We start from the raw sequence: 18997 nt of genomic DNA, 5'->3' as shown, positions 1-18997 counted from the left end.
CAGCTCCATGGTTACCCTGAATAGCTACTTACATTCCATTAAATTGTCCTGACCTCTTGTGTGGATGCTTTTCTTTACTACCAGAACTATAGCATAGTTTAAGAAACCCCACATATTCAGTCATAGGATATCAAACTTTATTATCTTACAAACAAGTTTAAAAAAATCAAGATGGGACATTCACAGTTATATCCATTTGTATTCCCTTCCACAATACAACATTAGGTTTGAGTGGGTCATTAAAATGGTGCTCATCACACCCATAACTAAAACTAATCAATAGCTTTAATCCAGACTTTGATTAGCTGAATCCACGGTTCTGGTCAATTTCATTTGAACTCTTGTCTGAGGAAATAAACTGAAACTCAAAACCATTGAATTGAACAAATCTTCATAAAAAACATCCTGAATTAGTTAATATCTGAAAATTGACTTGAAGAGGAATTGACCAGATTTGTGTTGTTGTGCTGGAACAAAAGCCTGCCCTAAGGCTGAATCCCCCAGTGTAGGGAGGAGCAGGGTAATAAAGGGGTAAGGCTGGGATAAGGGGTTTGGTAAGGTAAAATACCAGTATACAGCTCTTCATCAGAGACTGTAGACTCAACCACATGGTGACATTAAGGCTGGTTTCCCAGATTAAGGCTCTACTCCTGAACTAAAAATAATCATGCTCAATGGAACATCTCCCGCTTCATCTGGGTCCAGGGTAAACCGTCTATGGGGGTGTCAGAACAAGCCCCAGTCCATTCTCCCAACCAGAAACGGAATGGCCATGGGGCAGATCCGGCAAATGCCAGATTTGGGCTGGTCCATCTTTAGCCGAGTCTAAATTGGGGTTGTGTGCAGAATTATTATAATTTGGCCAATACTGGGGAACGGGCCAGTGTTTTAGAACTGCCTGGGCCAAGTCGACCAAGAACGTCCATCTTGTTCCTCAGCTCAAATTCCCAACAACTAGCCTGGGTTCCAGCAGCGAGTCCCAACGTTCAGTCACCTGCAGAGAGAGAGAGCGAGAGAGACACTGAAAAAGGATTCTATTAAATTCTATGGGAGTGACATCACAAACACATCACCATGGTGACCGGAAAACCACAACATTCCGAATTCTGCACATACAGCTGTTTTATTGGAAAATATTTAACCCCCATTATGCCGGGTTTAAAGTACCCCAACGGTTTTCTCTTTCAACTAAACGATTATAAGGGACATTCATTGGACAATGAACAGCTTCCCTCAACATGTGGGTGATGGGGTTAAAATGCAGTCAGGGACAATAGAGAGGGGCTTAGCTCATCCAAACAGTGTCACACAGACAGTACAGAGTGAGAAGAGACCTGCTTAGTGAAGAGAGGGTGGTCAATGGAACCAGAACAACATTCAAAGGTTAAGCGCCCCAGAGTGTTACACCAGACCCTGGCTCTGACAATACAATCTGATAATACAGTATGTAGAAATTAAATCTAAATTATGATGTCTTAAGTCTTACCCTGGAGCCACGGGACACGGCGTACTCCACACTCTCTGATCCGTCAGCGTTCTGATACACCAGGTCAAACTTCCCTGGCTCTACCGGGGCTGAGGGACAGACAGACAGACATGTTAGGGTGGTCCGTCTTGGTAAAGTCCAGCAATGACAGGTGGTGCCTTCAGATGGCTGAGGGAAACATCGTCCGAGTCTCGATTCTCCATCTTTCTCCCAAAGTGTGCACTGGAACACTTATCATGGATTTAACAATGGAAGCTCACTCCAGCCAATCATTACATCAATCCAATGACAGGAAGTTGTACCAGTGCACTCTTTGGGAGAAGGGTGGAGAATCGCCATGCAACCAGTTATATCCTTCATTTCCCCCACTTTCATTTCAACTGTTAAGTGAGGGATCTTCATCCTACCTTGATAAGCAGAGAGCAGTTCTAGCTCAATCTGTTTGGTGCTGTGGTCAAAATGAATGATTTTCCCCTCCTGATAGACAAACAGGGAGAAAGAACATTACCCAAATGAAACAGATTAGATTTTTAAATATGTAGCATATAAACATTTCTTACCACATGTTATGTCCTAGTTCAGGACATAACTTGAAAAAAAATGTGCTGTCCACATACAGTTAGAGAAAACACTTCCTAACCGTGTTCAGACAGCTCTTCCTCCTCCTCAAGTTATACCAGACACCGAGGAGAGAGAAAACACTTCCTAACCGTGTTCAGACAGCTCTTCCTCCTCCTCAAGTTATACCAGACACCGAGGAGAGAGAAAACACTTCCTAACCGTGTTCAGACAGCTCTTCCTCCTCCTCAAGTTATACCAGACACCGAGGAGAGAGAAAACACTTCCTAACCGTGTTCAGACAGCTCTTCCTCCTCCTCCTCAAGTTATACCAGACACCGAGGAGAGAGAAAACACTTCCTAACCGTGTTCAGACAGCTCTTCCTCCTCCTCAAGTTATACCAGACACCGAGGAGAGAAAACACTTCCTAACCGTGTTCAGACAGCTCTTCCTCCTCCTCAAGTTATACCAGACACCGAGGAGAGAGAAAACACTTCCTAACCGTGTTCAGACAGCTCTTCCTCCTCCTCAAGTTATACCAGACACCGAGGAGAGAGAAAACACTTCCTAACCGTGTTCAGACAGCTCTTCCTCCTCCTCAAGTTATACCAGACACCGAGGAGAGAGAAAACACTTCCTAACCGTGTTCAGACAGCTCTTCCTCCTCCTCAAGTTATACCAGACACCGAGGAGAGAGAAAACACTTCCTAACCGTGTTCAGACAGCTCTTCCTCCTCCTCAAGTTATACCAGACACCGAGGAGAGAGAAAACACTTCCTAACCGTGTTCAGACAGCTCTTCCTCCTCCTCAAGTTATACCAGACACCGAGGAGAGAGAAAACACTTCCTAACCGTGTTCAGACAGCTCTTCCTCCTCCTCAAGTTATACTAGACACCGAGGAGAGAGAAAACACTTCCTAACCGTGTTCAGACAGCTCTTCCTCCTCCTCCTCAAGTTATACCAGACACCGAGGAGAGAGAAAACACTTCCTAACCGTGTTCAGACAGCTCTTCCTCCTCCTCCTCAAGTTATACCAGACACCGAGGAGAGAGAAAACACTTCCTAACCGTGTTCAGACAGCTCTTCCTCCTCCTCCTCAAGTTATACCAGACACCGAGGAGAGAGAAAACACTTCCTAACCGTGTTCAGACAGCTCTTCCTCCTCCTCCTCAAGTTATACCAGACACCGAGGAGAGAGAAAACACTTCCTAACCGTGTTCAGACAGCTCTTCCTCCTCCTCCTCAAGTTATACCAGACACCGAGGAGAGAGAAAACACTTCCTAACCGTGTTCAGACAGCTCTTCCTCCTCCTCCTCAAGTTATACCAGACACCGAGGAGAGAGAAAACACTTCCTAACCGTGTTCAGACAGCTCTTCCTCCTCCTCCTCAAGTTATACCAGACACCGAGGAGAGAGAAAACACTTCCTAACCGTGTTCAGACAGCTCTTCCTCCTCCTCCTCAAGTTATACCAGACACCGAGGAGAGAGAAAACACTTCCTAACCGTGTTCAGACAGCTCTTCCTCCTCCTCCTCAAGTTATACCAGACACCGAGGAGAGAGAAAACACTTCCTAACCGTGTTCAGACAGCTCTTCCTCCTCCTCAAGTTATACCAGACACCGAGGAGAGAGAAAACACTTCCTAACCGTGTTCAGACAGCTCTTCCTCCTCCTCCTCAAGTTATACCAGACACCGAGGAGAGAGAAAACACTTCCTAACCGTGTTCAGACAGCTCTTCCTCCTCCTCAAGTTATACCAGACACCGAGGAGAGAGAAAACACTTCCTAACCGTGTTCAGACAGCTCTTCCTCCTCCTCCTCAAGTTATACCAGACACCGAGGAGAGAAAACACTTCCTAACCGTGTTCAGACAGCTCTTCCTCCTCCTCAAGTTATACCAGACACCGAGGAGAGAGAAAACACTTCCTAACCGTGTTCAGACAGCTCTTCCTCAAGTTATACCAGACACCGAGGAGAGAGAAAACACTTCCTAACCGTGTTCAGACAGCTCTTCCTCCTCCTCAAGTTATACCAGACACCGAGGAGAGAGAAAACACTTCCTAACCGTGTTCAGACAGCTCTTCCTCCTCCTCAAGTTATACCAGACACCGAGGAGAGAGAAAACACTTCCTAACCGTGTTCAGACAGCTCTTCCTCCTCCTCCTCAAGTTATACCAGACACCGAGGAGAGAGAAAACACTTCCTAACCGTGTTCAGACAGCTCTTCCTCCTCCTCAAGTTATACCAGACACCGAGGAGAGAGAAAACACTTCCTAACCGTGTTCAGACAGCTCTTCCTCCTCCTCAAGTTATACCAGACACCGAGGAGAGAGAAAACACTTCCTAACCGTGTTCAGACAGCTCTTCCTCCTCCTCAAGTTATACCAGACACCGAGGAGAGAGAAAACACTTCCTAACCGTGTTCAGACAGCTCTTCCTCCTCCTCAAGTTATACCAGACACCGAGGAGAGAGAAAACACTTCCTAACCGTGTTCAGACAGCTCTTCCTCCTCCTCCTCAAGTTATACCAGACACCGAGGAGAGAGAAAACACTTCCTAACCGTGTTCAGACAGCTCTTCCTCCTCCTCCTCAAGTTATACCAGACACCGAGGAGAGAGAAAACACTTCCTAACCGTGTTCAGACAGCTCTTTCCTCCTCCTCAAGTTATACCAGACACCGAGGAGAGAGAAAACACTTCCTAACCGTGTTCAGACAGCTCTTCCTCCTCCTCCTCAAGTTATACCAGACACCGAGGAGAGAGAAAACACTTCCTAACCGTGTTCAGACAGCTCTTCCTCCTCCTCCTCAAGTTATACCAGACACCGAGGAGAGAGAAAACACTTCCTAACCGTGTTCAGACAGCTCTTCCTCCTCCTCCTCAAGTTATACCAGACACCGAGGAGAGAGAAAACACTTCCTAACCGTGTTCAGACAGCTCTTCCTCCTCCTCCTCAAGTTATACCAGACACCGAGGAGAGAGAAAACACTTCCTAACCGTGTTCAGACAGCTCTTCCTCCTCCTCCTCAAGTTATACCAGACACCGAGGAGAGAGAAAACACTTCCTAACCGTGTTCAGACAGCTCTTCTCCTCCTCCTCAAGTTATACCAGACACCGAGGAGAGAGAAAACACTTCCTAACCGTGTTCAGACAGCTCTTCCTCCTCCTCCTCAAGTTATACCAGACACCGAGGAGAGAGAAAACACTTCCTAACCGTGTTCAGACAGCTCTTCCTCCTCCTCAAGTTATACCAGACACCGAGGAGAGAGAAAACACTTCCTAACCGTGTTCAGACAGCTCTTCCTCCTCCTCCTCAAGTTATACCAGACACCGAGGAGAGAGAAAACACTTCCTAACCGTGTTCAGACAGCTCTTCCTCCTCCTCCTCAAGTTATACCAGACACCGAGGAGAGAGAAAACACTTCCTAACCGTGTTCAGACAGCTCTTCTCCTCCTCCTCAAGTTATACCAGACACCGAGGAGAGAGAAAACACTTCCTAACCGTGTTCAGACAGCTCTCCTCCTCCTCCTCAAGTTATACCAGACACCGAGGAGAGAGAAAACACTTCCTAACCGTGTTCAGACAGCTCTTCCTCCTCCTCCTCAAGTTATACCAGACACCGAGGAGAGAGAAAACACTTCCTAACCGTGTTCAGACAGCTCTTCCTCCTCCTCCTCAAGTTATACCAGACACCGAGGAGAGAGAAAACACTTCCTAACCGTGTTCAGACAGCTCTTCCTCCTCCTCCTCAAGTTATACCAGACACCGAGGAGAGAGAAAACACTTCCTAACCGTGTTCAGACAGCTCTTCCTCCTCCTCCTCAAGTTATACCAGACACCGAGGAGAGAGAAAACACTTCCTAACCGTGTTCAGACAGCTCTTCCTCCTCCTCCTCAAGTTATACCAGACACCGAGGAGAGAGAAAACACTTCCTAACCGTGTTCAGACAGCTCTTCCTCCTCCTCCTCAAGTTATACCAGACACCGAGGAGAGAGAAAACACTTCCTAACCGTGTTCAGACAGCTCTTCCTCCTCCTCCTCAAGTTATACCAGACACCGAGGAGAGAGAAAACACTTCCTAACCGTGTTCAGACAGCTCTTCCTCCTCCTCCTCAAGTTATACCAGACACCGAGGAGAGAGAAAACACTTCCTAACCGTGTTCAGACAGCTCTTCCTCCTCCTCCTCAAGTTATACCAGACACCGAGGAGAGAGAAAACACTTCCTAACCGTGTTCAGACAGCTCTTCCTCCTCCTCCTCAAGTTATACCAGACACCGAGGAGAGAGAAAACACTTCCTAACCGTGTTCAGACAGCTCTTCCTCCTCCTCCTCAAGTTATACCAGACACCGAGGAGAGAGAAAACACTTCCTAACCGTGTTCAGACAGCTCTTCCTCCTCCTCCTCAAGTTATACCAGACACCGAGGAGAGAGAAAACACTTCCTAACCGTGTTCAGACAGCTCTTCCTCCTCCTCCTCAAGTTATACCAGACACCGAGGAGAGAGAAAACACTTCCTAACCGTGTTCAGACAGCTCTCTCCTCCTCCTCAAGTTATACCAGACACCGAGGAGAGAGAAAACACTTCCTAACCGTGTTCAGACAGCTCTTCCTCCTCCTCCTCAAGTTATACCAGACACCGAGGAGAGAGAAAACACTTCCTAACCGTGTTCAGACAGCTCTTCCTCCTCCTCCTCAAGTTATACCAGACACCGAGGAGAGAGAAAACACTTCCTAACCGTGTTCAGACAGCTCTTCCTCCTCCTCAAGTTATACCAGACACCGAGGAGAGAGAAAACACTTCCTAACCGTGTTCAGACAGCTCTTCCTCCTCCTCCTCAAGTTATACCAGACACCGAGGAGAGAGAAAACACTTCCTAACCGTGTTCAGACAGCTCTCTCCTCCTCCTCAAGTTATACCAGACACCGAGGGAGAGAAAACACTTCCTAACCGTGTTCAGACAGCTCTTCCTCCTCCTCAAGTTATACCAGACACCGAGGAGAGAGAAAACACTTCCTAACCGTGTTCAGACAGCTCTTCCTCCTCCTCCTCAAGTTATACCAGACACCGAGGAGAGAAAACACTTCCTAACCGTGTTCAGACAGCTCTCTCCTCCTCCTCAAGTTATACCAGACACCGAGGAGAGAGAAAACACTTCCTAACCGTGTTCAGACAGCTCTTCCTCCTCCTCCTCAAGTTATACCAGACACCGAGGAGAGAGAAAACACTTCCTAACCGTGTTCAGACAGCTCTTCCTCCTCCTCCTCAAGTTATACCAGACACCGAGGAGAGAGAAAACACTTCCTAACCGTGTTCAGACAGCTCTTCCTCCTCCTCCTCAAGTTATACCAGACACCGAGGAGAGAGAAAACACTTCCTAACCGTGTTCAGACAGCTCTCTCCTCCTCCTCAAGTTATACCAGACACCGAGGAGAGAGAAAACACTTCCTAACCGTGTTCAGACAGCTCTTCCTCCTCCTCCTCAAGTTATACCAGACACCGAGGAGAGAGAAAACACTTCCTAACCGTGTTCAGACAGCTCTTCCTCCTCCTCAAGTTATACCAGACACCGAGGAGAGAGAAAACACTTCCTAACCGTGTTCAGACAGCTCTTCCTCCTCCTCCTCAAGTTATACCAGACACCCGAGGAGAGAGAAAACACTTCCTAACCGTGTTCAGACAGCTCTTCCTCCTCCTCCTCAAGTTATACCAGACACCGAGGAGAGAAAACACTTCCTAACCGTGTTCAGACAGCTCTTCCTCCTCCTCAAGTTATACCAGACACCGAGGAGAGAGAAAACACTTCCTAACCGTGTTCAGACAGCTCTTCCTCCTCCTCAAGTTATACCAGACACCGAGGAGAGAGAAAACACTTCCTAACCGTGTTCAGACAGCTCTTCCTCCTCCTCAAGTTATACCAGACACCGAGGAGAGAGAAAACACTTCCTAACCGTGTTCAGACAGCTCTTCCTCCTCCTCAAGTTATACCAGACACCGAGGAGAGAGAAAACACTTCCTAACCGTGTTCAGACAGCTCTTCCTCCTCCTCAAGTTATACCAGACACCGAGGAGAGAGAAAACACTTCCTAACCGTGTTCAGACAGCTCTTCCTCCTCCTCAAGTTATACCAGACACCGAGGAGAGAGAAAACACTTCCTAACCGTGTTCAGACAGCTCTTCCTCCTCCTCAAGTTATACCAGACACCGAGGAGAGAGAAAACACTTCCTAACCGTGTTCAGACAGCTCTTCCTCCTCCTCCTCAAGTTATACCAGACACCGAGGAGAGAGAAAACACTTCCTAACCGTGTTCAGACAGCTCTTCCTCCTCCTCAAGTTATACCAGACACCGAGGAGAGAGAAAACACTTCCTAACCGTGTTCAGACAGCTCTTCCTCCTCCTCCTCAAGTTATACCAGACACCGAGGAGAGAGAAAACACTTCCTAACCGTGTTCAGACAGCTCTTCCTCCTCCTCCTCAAGTTATACCAGACACCGAGGAGAGAGAAAACACTTCCTAACCGTGTTCAGACAGCTCTTCCTCCTCCTCCTCAAGTTATACCAGACACCGAGGAGAGAGAAAACACTTCCTAACCGTGTTCAGACAGCTCTTCCTCCTCCTCCTCAAGTTATACCAGACACCGAGGAGAGAGAAAACACTTCCTAACCGTGTTCAGACAGCTCTTCCTCCTCCTCAAGTTATACCAGACACCGAGGAGAGAGAAAACACTTCCTAACCGTGTTCAGACAGCTCTTCCTCCTCCTCAAGTTATACCAGACACCGAGGAGAGAGAAAACACTTCCTAACCGTGTTCAGACAGCTCTTCCTCCTCCTCCTCAAGTTATACCAGACACCGAGGAGAGAGAAAACACTTCCTAACCGTGTTCAGACAGCTCTTCTCCTCCTCCTCAAGTTATACCAGACACCGAGGAGAGAAAACACTTCCTAACCGTGTTCAGACAGCTCTTCCTCCTCCTCCTCAAGTTATACCAGACACCGAGGAGAGAGAAAACACTTCCTAACCGTGTTCAGACAGCTCTTCCTCCTCCTCCTCAAGTTATACCAGACACCGAGGAGAGAGAAAACACTTCCTAACCGTGTTCAGACAGCTCTTCCTCCTCCTCCTCAAGTTATACCAGACACCGAGGAGAGAGAAAACACTTCCTAACCGTGTTCAGACAGCTCTTCCTCCTCCTCCTCAAGTTATACCAGACACCGAGGAGAGAGAAAACACTTCCTAACCGTGTTCAGACAGCTCTTCCTCCTCCTCCTCAAGTTATACCAGACACCGAGGAGAGAGAAAACACTTCCTAACCGTGTTCAGACAGCTCTTCCTCCTCCTCCTCAAGTTATACCAGACACCGAGGAGAGAGAAAACACTTCCTAACCGTGTTCAGACAGCTCTTCCTCCTCCTCAAGTTATACCAGACACCGAGGAGAGAGAAAACACTTCCTAACCGTGTTCAGACAGCTCTTCCTCCTCCTCCTCAAGTTATACCAGACACCGAGGAGAGAGAAAACACTTCCTAACCGTGTTCAGACAGCTCTTCCTCCTCCTCCTCAAGTTATACCAGACACCGAGGAGAGAGAAAACACTTCCTAACCGTGTTCAGACAGCTCTTCCTCCTCCTCAAGTTATACCAGACACCGAGGAGAGAGAAAACACTTCCTAACCGTGTTCAGACAGCTCTTCCTCCTCCTCCTCAAGTTATACCAGACACCGAGGAGAGAGAAAACACTTCCTAACCGTGTTCAGACAGCTCTTCCTCCTCCTCCTCAAGTTATACCAGACACCGAGGAGAGAGAAAACACTTCCTAACCGTGTTCAGACAGCTCTTCCTCCTCCTCCTCAAGTTATACCAGACACCGAGGAGAGAGAAAACACTTCCTAACCGTGTTCAGACAGCTCTCTCCTCCTCCTCAAGTTATACCAGACACCGAGGAGAGAGAAAACACTTCCTAACCGTGTTCAGACAGCTCTTCCTCCTCCTCCTCAAGTTATACCAGACACCGAGGAGAGAGAAAACACTTCCTAACCGTGTTCAGACAGCTCTTCCTCCTCCTCAAGTTATACCAGACACCGAGGAGAGAGAAAACACTTCCTAACCGTGTTCAGACAGCTCTTCCTCCTCCTCAAGTTATACCAGACACCGAGGAGAGAGAAAACACTTCCTAACCGTGTTCAGACAGCTCTTCCTCCTCCTCAAGTTATACCAGACACCGAGGAGAGAGAAAACACTTCCTAACCGTGTTCAGACAGCTCTTCCTCCTCCTCCTCAAGTTATACCAGACACCGAGGAGAGAGAAAACACTTCCTAACCGTGTTCAGACAGCTCTTCCTCCTCCTCAAGTTATACCAGACACCGAGGAGAGAGAAAACACTTCCTAACCGTGTTCAGACAGCTCTCCTCCTCCTCCTCAAGTTATACCAGACACCGAGGAGAGAGAAAACACTTCCTAACCGTGTTCAGACAGCTCTTCCTCCTCCTCAAGTTATACCAGACACCGAGGAGAGAGAAAACACTTCCTAACCGTGTTCAGACAGCTCTTCCTCCTCCTCAAGTTATACCAGACACCGAGGAGAGAGAAAACACTTCCTAACCGTGTTCAGACAGCTCTTCCTCCTCCTCCTCAAGTTATACCAGACACCGAGGAGAGAGAAAACACTTCCTAACCGTGTTCAGACAGCTCTTCCTCCTCCTCAAGTTATACCAGACACCGAGGAGAGAGAAAACACTTCCTAACCGTGTTCAGACAGCTCTTCCTCCTCCTCCTCAAGTTATACCAGACACCGAGGAGAGAGAAAACACTTCCTAACCGTGTTCAGACAGCTCTTCCTCCTCCTCCTCAAGTTATACCAGACACCGAGGAGAGAGAAAACACTTCCTAACCGTGTTCAGACAGCTCTTCCTCCTCCTCAAGTTATACCAGACACCGAGGAGAGAGAAAACACTTCCTAACCGTGTTCAGACAGCTCTTCCTCCTCCTCCTCAAGTTATACCAGACACCGAGGAGAGAGAAAACACTTCCTAACCGTGTTCAGACAGCTCTTCCTCCTCCTCAAGTTATACCAGACACCGAGGAGAGAGAAAACACTTCCTAACCGTGTTCAGACAGCTCTTCCTCCTCCTCAAGTTATACCAGACACCGAGGAGAGAGAAAACACTTCCTAACCGTGTTCAGACAGCTCTTCCTCCTCCTCAAGTTATACCAGACACCGAGGAGAGAAAACACTTCCTAACCGTGTTCAGACAGCTCTTCCTCCTCCTCAAGTTATACCAGACACCGAGGAGAGAGAAAACACTTCCTAACCGTGTTCAGACAGCTCTTCCTCCTCCTCAAGTTATACCAGACACCGAGGAGAGAGAAAACACTTCCTAACCGTGTTCAGACAGCTCTTCCTCCTCCTCAAGTTATACCAGACACCGAGGAGAGAGAAAACACTTCCTAACCGTGTTCAGACAGCTCTTCCTCCTCCTCAAGTTATACCAGACACCGAGGAGAGAGAAAACACTTCCTAACCGTGTTCAGACAGCTCTTCCTCCTCCTCAAGTTATACCAGACACCGAGGAGAGAGAAAACACTTCCTAACCGTGTTCAGACAGCTCTTCCTCCTCCTCCTCAAGTTATACCAGACACCGAGGAGAGAGAAAACACTTCCTAACCGTGTTCAGACAGCTCTTCCTCCTCCTCAAGTTATACCAGACACCGAGGAGAGAGAAAACACTTCCTAACCGTGTTCAGACAGCTCTTCCTCCTCCTCAAGTTATACCAGACACCGAGGAGAGAGAAAACACTTCCTAACCGTGTTCAGACAGCTCTTCCTCCTCCTCCTCAAGTTATACCAGACACCGAGGAGAGAGAAAACACTTCCTAACCGTGTTCAGACAGCTCTTCCTCCTCCTCCTCAAGTTATACCAGACACCGAGGAGAGAGAAAACACTTCCTAACCGTGTTCAGACAGCTCTTCCTCCTCCTCCTCAAGTTATACCAGACACCGAGGAGAGAGAAAACACTTCCTAACCGTGTTCAGACAGCTCTTCCTCCTCCTCCTCAAGTTATACCAGACACCGAGGAGAGAGAAAACACTTCCTAACCGTGTTCAGACAGCTCTTCCTCCTCCTCCTCAAGTTATACCAGACACCGAGGAGAGAGAAAACACTTCCTAACCGTGTTCAGACAGCTCTTCCTCCTCCTCCTCAAGTTATACCAGACACCGAGGAGAGAGAAAACACTTCCTAACCGTGTTCAGACAGCTCTTCCTCCTCCTCCTCAAGTTATACCAGACACCGAGGAGAGAGAAAACACTTCCTAACCGTGTTCAGACAGCTCTTTCCTCCTCAAGTTATACCAGACACCGAGGAGAGAGAAAACACTTCCTAACCGTGTTCAGACAGCTCTTCCTCCTCCTCAAGTTATACCAGACACCGAGGAGAGAGAAAACACTTCCTAACCGTGTTCAGACAGCTCTTCCTCCTCCTCAAGTTATACCAGACACCGAGGAGAGAGAAAACACTTCCTAACCGTGTTCAGACAGCTCTTCCTCCTCCTCAAGTTATACCAGACACCGAGGAGAGAGAAAACACTTCCTAACCGTGTTCAGACAGCTCTTCCTCCTCCTCAAGTTATACCAGACACCGAGGAGAGAGAAAACACTTCCTAACCGTGTTCAGACAGCTCTTCCTCCTCCTCAAGTTATACCAGACACCGAGGAGAGAGAAAACACTTCCTAACCGTGTTCAGACAGCTCTTCCTCCTCCTCCTCAAGTTATACCAGACACCGAGGAGAGAGAAAACACTTCCTAACCGTGTTCAGACAGCTCTTCCTCCTCCTCCTCAAGTTATACCAGACACCGAGGAGAGAGAAAACACTTCCTAACCGTGTTCAGACAGCTCTTCCTCCTCCTCCTCAAGTTATACCAGACACCGAGGAGAGAGAAAACACTTCCTAACCGTGTTCAGACAGCTCTTTCCTCCTCCTCAAGTTATACCAGACACCGAGGAGAGAGAAAACACTTCCTAACCGTGTTCAGACAGCTCTTCCTCCTCCTCCTCAAGTTATACCAGACACCGAGGAGAGAGAAAACACTTCCTAACCGTGTTCAGACAGCTCTTCCTCCTCCTCCTCAAGTTATACCAGACACCGAGGAGAGAGAAAACACTTCCTAACCGTGTTCAGACAGCTCTTCCTCCTCCTCCTCAAGTTATACCAGACACCGAGGAGAGAGAAAACACTTCCTAACCGTGTTCAGACAGCTCTTCCTCCTCCTCCTCAAGTTATACCAGACACCGAGGAGAGAGAAAACACTTCCTAACCGTGTTCAGACAGCTCTTCCTCCTCAAGTTATACCAGACACCGAGGAGAGAGAAAACACTTCCTAACCGTGTTCAGACAGCTCTTCCTCCTCCTCAAGTTATACCAGACACCGAGGAGAGAGAAAACACTTCCTAACCGTGTTCAGACAGCTCTTCCTCCTCCTCAAGTTATACCAGACACCGAGGAGAGAGAAAACACTTCCTAACCGTGTTCAGACAGCTCTTCCTCCTCCTCAAGTTATACCAGACACCGAGGAGAGAGAAAACACTTCCTAACCGTGTTCAGACAGCTCTTCCTCCTCCTCAAGTTATACCAGACACCGAGGAGAGAGAAAACACTTCCTAACCGTGTTCAGACAGCTCTTCCTCCTCCTCAAGTTATACCAGACACCGAGGAGAGAGAAAACACTTCCTAACCGTGTTCAGACAGCTCTTCCTCCTCCTCCTCAAGTTATACCAGACACCGAGGAGAGAGAAAACACTTCCTAACCGTGTTCAGACAGCTCTTCCTCCTCCTCCTCAAGTTATACCAGACACCGAGGAGAGAGAAAACACTTCCTAACCGTGTTCAGACAGCTCTTCCTCCTCCTCCTCAAGTTATACCAGACACCGAGGAGAGAGAAAACACTTCCTAACCGTGTTCAGACAGCTCTTCCTCCTCCTCAAGTTATACCAGACACCGAGGAGAGAGAAAACACTTCCTAACCGTGTTCAGACAGCTCTTCCTCCTCCTCAAGTTATACCAGACACCGAGGAGAGAGAAAACACTTCCTAACCGTGTTCAGACAGCTCTTCCTCCTCCTCAAGTTATACCAGACACCGAGGAGAGAGAAAACAGTGAGTCTTTCAACTATTTTTACTCACTTTATACTCAGACACCTCTGGTGTGTAGTTCTCTGTCAGCTCCAGCAGCTGTGAACACACACACACACACACACACACAGGACAGAGTGATAATGAGTTACATGGAGGCCTTAGCAACACACACCTCCACAGACATCTCTCACTGTTCTATTTTATTCACATGGAAAATGGAGGGACTTACAGTGGCAAGAAAAAGTATATGAACCCTTTGGAATTACCTGGATTTCTGCATAAATTGGTCATAAAATTTGATCTGATCTTTATCTAAGTCACAACAATAGACAAACAGTGCGCTTAAACTAATAACATACAAATGATTATACTTTTCTTGTCTATATTGAATACATAATTTAAACATTCAGTGTAGGTTTGAAAAAGTATGTGAACCCCTAGGTTAATGACTTCTCAAAGCTAATTAGAGTCAGGAGTCAACTGACCTGGAGTCCAATCAATGAGACGATATTAGAGATGTTGGTTAGAGCTGCCTTGCCCTATAAAAAACACTCACACAATCTGAGTTTGCTATTCACAAGAAGCATTGCCTGATGTGAACCATGCCTCGAACAAAAGAGATCTCAGAAGACCTAAGATTAAGAATTGTTGACTTGCATAAAGCTGGAAAGAGTTACAAAGCATCTCTAAAAGCCTTGATGTTCATCAGTCCACGGTAAGACAAACTGTCTATAAATGGAGAAAGTTCAGCACTGTTGCTACTCTCCCTAGGAGTGGCCGTCCTGTAAAGATGACTACTGCAAGAGCACAGAGCAGAATGCTCAATGAGGTTAAAAAGTATCCTAGAGTGTCAGCTAAAGACTTACAGAAATCTCTGGAACATGCTAACATCTCTGTTGACGAGTCTACGATACGTAAAACACTGAACAAGAATGGTGTTCAGGGGAGGACACCACGGAAGAAGCATTGCTGCCCGTCTGAAGTTCACAAAAGAGCCCCTGGATGTTCCGAAATATTCTGTGGACTGATGAAACTACAGTTGAGTTGTTTGGAAGGAACACACAACACTATGTGTAGAGAAAAAAAAAGGCACAGCACACCAACATCAAAACCTCATCACCACTGTAAAGTATGGTGGAAGGAGCATCATGGTTTGGAGCTGCATTGCTGCCTCAGGGCCTGGACAGCTTGCTATCATCAACGGAAAAATGAATTCTCAAGTTTATCAAGACATTTTGAAGGAGAATGTTAGGCTATCTGTACGCCAACTGAAGTTCAACAGAAGTTGGGCGACGAAACAGGACAACGACCCAAAACACAGAAGTAAATCAACAACAGAATGGCTTCAACAGAAGAAAATACACCTTCTGGAGTGGCCCAGTCAGAGTCCTGACCTCAACCCGATTCAGATGCTGTGGCATGACCTCAAGAGAGCAGTTCACACCAGACCTCCCAAGAATATTGCTGAACTGAAACAGTTGTTTAGAGGAATGGTCCAAAATTCCTCCTGACCATTGTACAGGTCTGATCCACAACTACAGAAAACGTTTGGTTGAGGTTATTGCTGCCAAAGGAGGGTCAAACAGTAAATCCAAGACTTCATACTTTTTCAACCCTGTGCTGTGCATGTTTACACGGTGGGTTCAATAAAGACATGAAAAACTAATAACAAACAATTTTTGGTTAAGCAGACCGTTTGTCTATTGTTGTGACTTAGATGAAGATCAGATAAAATGTGATGACGAATTAATGCAGAAATCCAGGTAATTCCAAAGGGTTCACATACTTTCTCTTGCCACTACATTAGCAGCATCTTTAACTCTTTCCCTCCTCGTCCATTGAGAGTCTACTGAATTAGTACAGCTAGGAGTTTCCTGACCACATGACCTGAGCAGGAAAACCTCCAGTGTCTGAATGGAGTGACTCTATACACTAACTATGGTATTCTTTCTACTAGTACACTAAGGTCCTTCCATTTGAACCACTGGGAAACAGTGGCAAGTGTTGCTGAGTGGACCACCCTGGCTAAATAAAGACATGAAATGAGTGAAGGTAAACACATTGCTTCCATTTGAACCCAGTGTATCAGACTGAGCTGTGTGGTGAGTACAGAACTGTTCCACCAGCAGCAGGTCTGTAAGCGGCGGGTTACCTCGGCGGTCTGTAAGCGGCGGGTTACCTCGGCGGTCTGTAAGCGGCGGGTTACCTCGGCGGTCTGTAAGCGGCGGGTTACCTCGGCGGTCTGTAAGCGGCGGGTTACCTCGGCGGTCTGTAAGCGGCGGGTTACCTCGGCGGTCTGTAAGCGGCGGGTTACCTCGGCGGTCTGTAAGCGGCGGGTTACCTCGGCGGTCTGTAAGCGGCGGGTTACCTCGGTGGTCTGTAAGCGGCGGGTTACCTTGAAGGCGATCTTCTGTCCGTCCTGAGGGGGAGCAGCTAGGAGGGGCATCTCACTGTAGTCCCTCTTGGGGACACTCTCTGATGGGTTCTACAACACACACACACACACACACCTATAAATGTCATACCTCCCACATCTTCATTCCAGCAGCAACAGAAGTAGGTTACAGAATGACACAGGGTTGGTGTCATGTCCATTTCAATTCAGCAAGTAAACTGAAATTCCAATTCCAGTTCTGTGCTTTTCAATGAGAAAAAAAATGCAATCTAAATGACTTGAATTGACCAACCCTGGAATACTGTGTAGCAGTCTGTTGACTTACCTGGAACACCACAGAGCTGTTAATCAGGGAGTCCTTCTGGTACGATGGTGGCTGCTGATGAGTCTGCTGTTCACCTTCATAGTTGAAATAAAACCCTGCATTATCTCCTCTCCCTCCTCTACCCCCACCACGAGGACCCCTGTCCCCCTCCCCACCTCTACCCCCACCACGAGGACCCCTGTCCCCCTCCCCACCTCTACCCCCACCACGAGGACCCCTGTCCCACTCCCCACCTCTACCCCCACCACGAGGATCCCTGTCCCACTCCCCACCTCTACCCCCACCACGAGGACCCCTGTCCCACTCCCCACCTCTACCCCCACCACGAGGACCCCTGTCCCACTCCCCACCTCTACCCCCACCACCCCAACGCTGGCCTCCATCCCCTCTACCCCCACCTCTCTCTGGACCCCTAGGGCTTCCCCTGCCTCGGCCTCTCCAGGTGGGTTCTGCTGCCATGGCAGGGACTATCCCCATCCCCAGGCTCGGTTGTTTGATAACCAGCTGGATCTCCTCCTCACTGCTACTACTAGAGCCTGGGCTCTCAGGTCTCCTCTGGGCCTTCTGCACTGCCGGGGTAGAGCCTGGCCCTGGAGCATTAGCTCTCTGGCCAGGGGATACAGAGGTCCTGGGACCTGAGGAAGGAAGGCTGGGCCTGGGCTTGGAGGGGGTGGTTTTGTCCCTAGGACCAGCTCCGGAGCCTGTGGGAATGGTGGTAGGAGGAGTGGCAGCAGGCTTGGATAGAGGAGTCTGGTTTTTAACGGGAGGTTGGCCTGTGGTGGCTTTGCTAGAGGCATCGTCACCCGATGAGTCTGAGGAGTCTGAATCAGATGATGAGGGAGGGGGGCGTGGTTTCTTATTGGGGGCTGGGGGTTTAACTACAGGGGTGGCTTTAGATGTGACAGGGGGTGTAGAGCTAGCAGAGTGTGATTTGGGGGGTAGTTTCTGCATGGGAGTTTTACTGGGGGCCTCCTCCTCACTACTGCTTTCACTGGAATCAGAAGAGTCGTCCGTTTCCCCATTCGGGGTCTTTGCTGTGGCTTTACCGTTAACAGATACTGCTGTGGCCGCTGGAGCCTTCTTGGTGTTTTTGTCTGATTTGACTACAGTGGGAGAGGGTCCTGTGGACGAGGTGGGAGAGGGTCCTGTGGACGAGGTGGGAGAGGGTCCTGTGGACGAGGCAGTGGTTTTGGTCTCCACCTTCTTATCCTTCTTTTTCTTCTTCTGTTTCTTCTTGTCTTCTTTCCTCTTCTCTTCAACCGCAGCCTGGTTGGAATCGGCCTCCTCACCCTCCTCGTTCTTTCTCTTCTTCTTCTTTTTCTTCCACCCTTCACTCACTCGGTTCTGTGTGGGCTCCTCCTTCTCGGCATCTCTCCTCCGCTTCTTGGACTGACTTCCATTCGAAAGGGTTAGGGTGTCCACCTTCACTCTGTCAATCAACACAACACGGAGGGTTGGAACGGTAGATATTCTCAAAGTACTAGGGGTGGTGTGTGTGAAAACATATTTGCCTAGGCTAAGACCAGGCTTAGAGTACAATCCCTCTATTGTTTTGTTGCTAGTTAGGCTGTATAACCAACTCAAATAAATAGAATGAACCAACCACGTGGGTAAGATCACGGACTGAAATCTTAATGAAAGTTACAGCGCCATTAGCTCTTGTCCAAGGCGCCAGCGCAGGTCTAGAGCTAAGCGTGGATCAGACTGGATAAAAACATGTCTGGCTAGGCGGGGGTGTGTAACGCACCTGATGCTGTCGTTGTCTCGGACTACGTAGATGCTCTCTGTATGCGGCAGGTAGCAGTCTTCAATGAACAGACTCAAAATGCTCCTGCGACTGAAGTCGAACTTTTCCCTGATTACGCTGGCTATGTCTGCTACCACCCGGCATTTGTTCAGATCAACGAGCACCCAGCACATGCGACAGTCGGATACCGAGGGCGGCGGGTAATCAAAATACAATCGCACCCGTATCACATTGGTATTGGAGGCTGCCATTGTTGCGGGGTGGAAGGAAATCTAGCTCACACGCCGTTTAGAAACTAGTTGCCTGTCTTTTGAAGAGTTGACTCGTTCAGTTACCGCCACCTGTTGGT

At 48.3% G+C, this 18997-nt stretch overlaps 1 protein-coding gene across 1 annotated transcript; it reads right to left on the bottom strand.

Annotated features, from left to right (window-relative positions):
- Positions 1-123: 123 nt before the first annotated feature.
- coil (coilin p80) lies at positions 124-18976 on the bottom strand. Its single transcript, XM_045721269.1, has 7 exons — positions 18649-18976; positions 16902-18330; positions 16577-16666; positions 14230-14277; positions 1894-1963; positions 1487-1575; positions 124-994 (listed from the first exon to the last, which is right to left on the bottom strand). Exons 1-7 carry the CDS (start codon positions 18897-18899, stop codon positions 935-937), a joined length of 2037 nt encoding a protein of 678 aa, XP_045577225.1. The 5' UTR covers positions 18900-18976; the 3' UTR covers positions 124-934.
- Between the last annotated feature and the right edge of the window lie 21 nt (positions 18977-18997).

Source organism: Salmo salar, chromosome ssa06, assembly GCF_905237065.1.
Source record: "Salmo salar chromosome ssa06, Ssal_v3.1, whole genome shotgun sequence".
NCBI classification, from domain to species: Eukaryota; Metazoa; Chordata; class Actinopteri; order Salmoniformes; family Salmonidae; genus Salmo; species Salmo salar.
Note: the sequence above shows the minus strand (reverse complement) of the source record. Positions and strands in the feature narration are given on the sequence as shown.

Coding starts and splice junctions, on each gene's coding strand:
- coil (XM_045721269.1), bottom strand. CDS start 18,899: ATGGCAGCCTCCAATACCAATGTGATACGGGTGCGATTGTATTTTGAT. Junction 18,331..18,648: donor CGAGACAACGACAGCATCAG/GTGCGTTACACA, acceptor GTTGATTGACAG/AGTGAAGGTGGACACCCTAA. Junction 1,576..1,893: donor ACTGCTCTCTGCTTATCAAG/GTAGGATGAAGA, acceptor TCTGTCCCTCAG/CCCCGGTAGAGCCAGGGAAG.